The sequence below is a fragment of the Coturnix japonica genome, chromosome 1 (assembly GCF_001577835.2).
Source record: "Coturnix japonica isolate 7356 chromosome 1, Coturnix japonica 2.1, whole genome shotgun sequence".
NCBI classification, from domain to species: domain Eukaryota; kingdom Metazoa; phylum Chordata; class Aves; order Galliformes; family Phasianidae; genus Coturnix; species Coturnix japonica.
In genome coordinates this window covers 65,631,889-65,636,271 of record NC_029516.1, presented here as the reverse complement: position 1 = coordinate 65,636,271, position 4,383 = coordinate 65,631,889, and the positions used below count along the sequence as shown (strand labels likewise).

Sequence of the window (4,383 nt, the reverse complement as noted above, 5' to 3'; positions counted from 1 at the left end):
AAAACATCATCCTAGCATCTGCTCTGCTCTCTAAAGAAGCTTTACAAAATTCTACAACCCAACGCTTTCCACTTGCCTAAATGGAGCATAGTGAACACAGAGAGGCAAGTTAATAATGCTAGCAGCTAAAGGTTTTACTCACTAAGATTTGGATCTGGTGCCTTTAACTCAGCATGCTTCCTAGACTCGCATCATTGCACAAGTTTGCATACTACAAAAGAGAAAGTGCCAATGACAGTGAGCGTAACATTTCTGAGTCCAAAACTTACCTGTTAGATTTGACATTAATAAGCAAATCAACTCACTTGTTATGGGAAAGAACCACAGGGGTACACACACACACATGAAGACACTAAAAGAGTGATTGCTTAAACATTTTTTTCCTCAAGAATCAAAACTAAACAGAGTTTTTCTCATCTTCCAGATGATAACAAGAAGCTGTCTGAATGGCCAGACCCAGGGGGTGGTGATCAATTACACAAAGTCCATTTGGAAGCTGGTAAGTAGCAAAGTACCTCAGGGAGTCCAATTCTGTTTAATATTTTCACTAATTATGTGAATGATAGAACAGAGTGCACCCTCAGCATGCTTGTAGATGACACAAAACTGGGATAAGAGGCAGATTAACCATAGGGCTGGATAAGGAAGCTCTCCAAAGGAACCTCATGAAACTCAACAAGCATTCAGTCCTGCATCTGGGGAGGAACAACTCCAGGCACCAGTACATGCTGGAGGCCACCTAGCTGGAAAGCAGCTTGGCAAAAAAAACCCAAAACTTTAGGGTTCTGGTGGACACCACGTTGAATGTGAGTCAGCAGCATGCCCTGACCACAAAAGGCTAATAGTATCCTGAGTTGCATCGGGTAAACTATAAGCAGCAGGCTGGAGGATGTGATCCTTCCCTTCTACTCAGTCCTGGTGAGGCCACGCTTGGAGCACTGTGTCCAGCTCTACAGTAAAATAGATATGGATGTCCTAGAATGAGTCCAACAAAGGCACATGAAGCTGCTGACACCTATGGATGTCTTGCCTGTGCTTTCCTGCACTCTCATTTCAGGACATACCTCGCAACAGTTCTCACAGATGCCTGTTTGCAAATGAAATTTACACATTTGTAACTTTCATTTGCAAATAAATGTATAAATGTAGGTGTATGGGAAATTGGTAATCACAGCCTCAACCTCCTTTTGATGAGGGGGATGGTCAAAGCAGCCAATGGGCAGAATTGCGAGCCGTGTGGATGGTTATAACTAAAGAACCTGGTGACGGCGTCCTGAACATCTGTACAGATAGTTGGGCTGTGTACCGGGGGCTCACTCTGTGGATTACGCAATGGGCTACCCAGGAATGGACTATCCACGCCCGACCGATTTGGGGTAAAGACATGTGGGTAGACATTTGGAATACGGTCAAACACAGGACAGTATGTGTCTACCATGTCTCTGGTCATCAACCCTTGCAGTCACCAGGAAATGATGAAGCTGACACACTGGCCCGAATCCGATGGATTGAGAATTCACAATCTGAAAATATTGCCCGTTGGTTACATCAGAAGCTACGGCATGCTGGACAGAAGATAATGTGGGCAGCTGCTAAAGCATGGGGGCTGCCTGTACAACTATCTGATATCGTTCAAGCATGTCAGGATTGCGATGCTTGCTCAAAGATGAGACCGAGACCGTTGCCTGAAACAACATCCCACATTGCTAGAGGATACAGTCCTCTTCAAAGATGGCAGGTTGATTACACTGGGCCCCTCCCTCGGTCTGAGGGGGCGAGATATGCCCTGACCTGCGTTGACACTGTAAGTGGACTGCTGCAAGCCTATCCGGTGCCAAAAGCAAATCAGGAATATGCCATCAAGGCACAACACTTGCTCAAAGATGAGACCGAGACCGTTGCCTGAAACAACATCCCACATTGCTAGAGGATATAGTCCTCTTCAGAGATGGCAGGTCGACTACATTGGGCCCCTCCCTCGGTCTGAGGGGGCGAGATATGCCCTGACCTGCGTTGACACTGTAAGTGGACTGCTGCAAGCCTATCCTGTACCAAAGGCAAATCAAGCATACACAATTAAGGCACTTACTATATGTAAGACAAACTGATGTCTGCATACGGGACACCTCAAGTTATCGAGAGTGACCAAGGGACTCACTTCACTGGAGCGATGATACAGCGCTGGGCAGAAGAAAACAACATTGAATGGCGATTCCACCTGCCATATAACCCAACAGGGGCAGGCCTTATTGAACGTTATAATGGTATCCTTAAGGCTGCCCTGAAAACAGACTCTCAGTCCCTGCAGGGGTGGACAAAAAGATTATATGAAACCGTGCGGGACCTGAATGAAAGACCTCGGGATGGCAGACCCAGTGCCCTGAAAATGTTACAAACTATATGGGCCTCCCCTCTTAGGATCCAAATTACAGGCACCGATAATAAGGTAAAACCGCAGGTTGGTACTGAAAATAATCTTCTGCTCCCTGCCCCTGAGAATTTAGAACCGGGAATCCATAAGATAAATTGGCCTTGGAAGGTGCAGGTAGGACCCAAATGGTGTGGCCTACTTGCACCTTGGGGGAGATTATTGGAGGTGGGAGGTTCAGTCACCCCCTCGGTGATAGGTACATGGCCTACTGACATCGTGGTCAATACTCCGGCCTTTATTGCTAAAGGAACACCTATTATGTCCCTATGGCAGATCAAGACTCCTCCTTTGGTGCCAGATATAGTTAAACAGGCCAAGGGGTATGGTATCGGAGGCCGGGACATAATCCAGTACAAGCAGAAGTATTGACCCAAGATAAGAATACGGCCTGTATCTTGCCCTGGAGGGCGGATCTTCCCCTCCTAGTACCCTTGAAACATCTATATTACTCCCCTTAAGATTGATTCTAAGCCTCTAGGACCATTACTCTGGACTGATGAAACGCAGACGGACCTGCACTTCAAGATGATTTGTCTCCGGTAACATCTATCAAGCACTGGCCCATGGAAGATCATAAACACCCATCCAATCATCATCATTTGAATAATATCAACATCTAATGCGACGGGAGATTGTATCAGCGTCGTGATTGGGTCTCTGTAATAAGGGGAACTCACCTAATCATTGGTTCACGTTGTGAAGGGGTGGAGTGTATGGGAAATTGGTAATCACAGCCTGAACCTCTGATTAATCAGCTGAGGCAAGTGTTGGGTCAGCTGTGGGAGCACAGGTGAGAGTAATCTAGCTGTGCTCCCAGAAGGGGTGGAGCTTGACTCCACCTCCTCTAGACCTCATTTAAGGGATGACCACTGCTACGGCAGCATCTCTTGGAGATTGCCTCAGCATTTCCCAGTGAAGGCATCCATATCAGTGAGTTTTTCCTTATAAATAACCTTTTGAATATCTGTTACCATGTCTGTATCATTCCACCTTACAGTAGGTAATTTACACATGGTTGTGTAGGGAGATGAAGTTTGTAGAAAGACAAAATGTCTTTTTCAAGACCAAAGTTGAAGTTAAAAAACCATCTTCTGCTCATGAGCCTTTCTTCAGGTCTTAAATCAGAATGATTCACCAGTGTCACGTTGTGGGCCATAGGGGGTTAAGTGACATAACTTGCATTTTTCCTTCTAGCTTACTCTGAGTGAGGAACTTGCCATGAATTGGGGATTTTGCTGTTAACACAGAGCTGTAGTAACCTACACAGGTAGGCATCCAGATGAGTCTTGAACATCTCCAGAGAAGGAGACTCCACAACCTGCCTGGGCAGCCTGTTCCAGTGCTCTGTCACCTTCACTGTGAAGAAGCTTCTTTACATATTGGTGCAGAACTTCCAATTCTCCAGTTTACGGCTGTTTCCCCTTGTCTTGTCCCCACAGAGAGCAGAAAAGAGGTTGGCCATGCCACTTTGTCTCCCACACTTTGATACTGATAAACATTAATCAGATCCCCTCAGTCTTCTTTTCTCAAAGCTGAACAGACCCAGATAGCCCAGCCTATCCTCACAGGAGAGATGTTCCAGGTCCATTTTTGTGGCCCTCTGCTGGACTCTTTCCAGGAGATACCTGTCTTTTTTTGTACTGGGGAGCCTATAACTGGATACAGTACTCAAGGCGAGGCCTGACCAGGTCAGAGACAAGGGGGGAAGGATCACCTCCCTTGACCTGCCGGTCACATTCCTTTTATTGCACCAATACATCCCAGACAATGGCTCCCCAGAGCTCAGGGTGCCAAGGGACCCCCTGGCAGGACCGGTGGGCATCCTTCTATGCTGCGGCCTGCTCAGGCTGCCAGCACCCTGAGCTACTAATGCTGTTCACAGCATGAATGGCACTTCCAGTCAGTTTCCCAGTTATATTAACATCATTTATAACAAATCAGGTGCAACAGAA

The 4,383-nt window shown here is 46.6% G+C and overlaps 1 protein-coding gene across 1 annotated transcript; it reads left to right on the top strand.

The window, feature by feature from the left end:
* Positions 1-201: 201 nt before the first annotated feature.
* LOC116654405 lies at positions 202-2,108 on the top strand. The gene is made up of 2 exons (XM_032449251.1): positions 202-1,666; positions 1,884-2,108. Exons 1-2 carry the CDS (start codon positions 1,241-1,243, stop codon positions 2,106-2,108), a joined length of 651 nt encoding a protein of 216 aa, XP_032305142.1. The 5' UTR covers positions 202-1,240.
* The last annotated feature ends 2,275 nt before the right edge of the window (positions 2,109-4,383 follow it).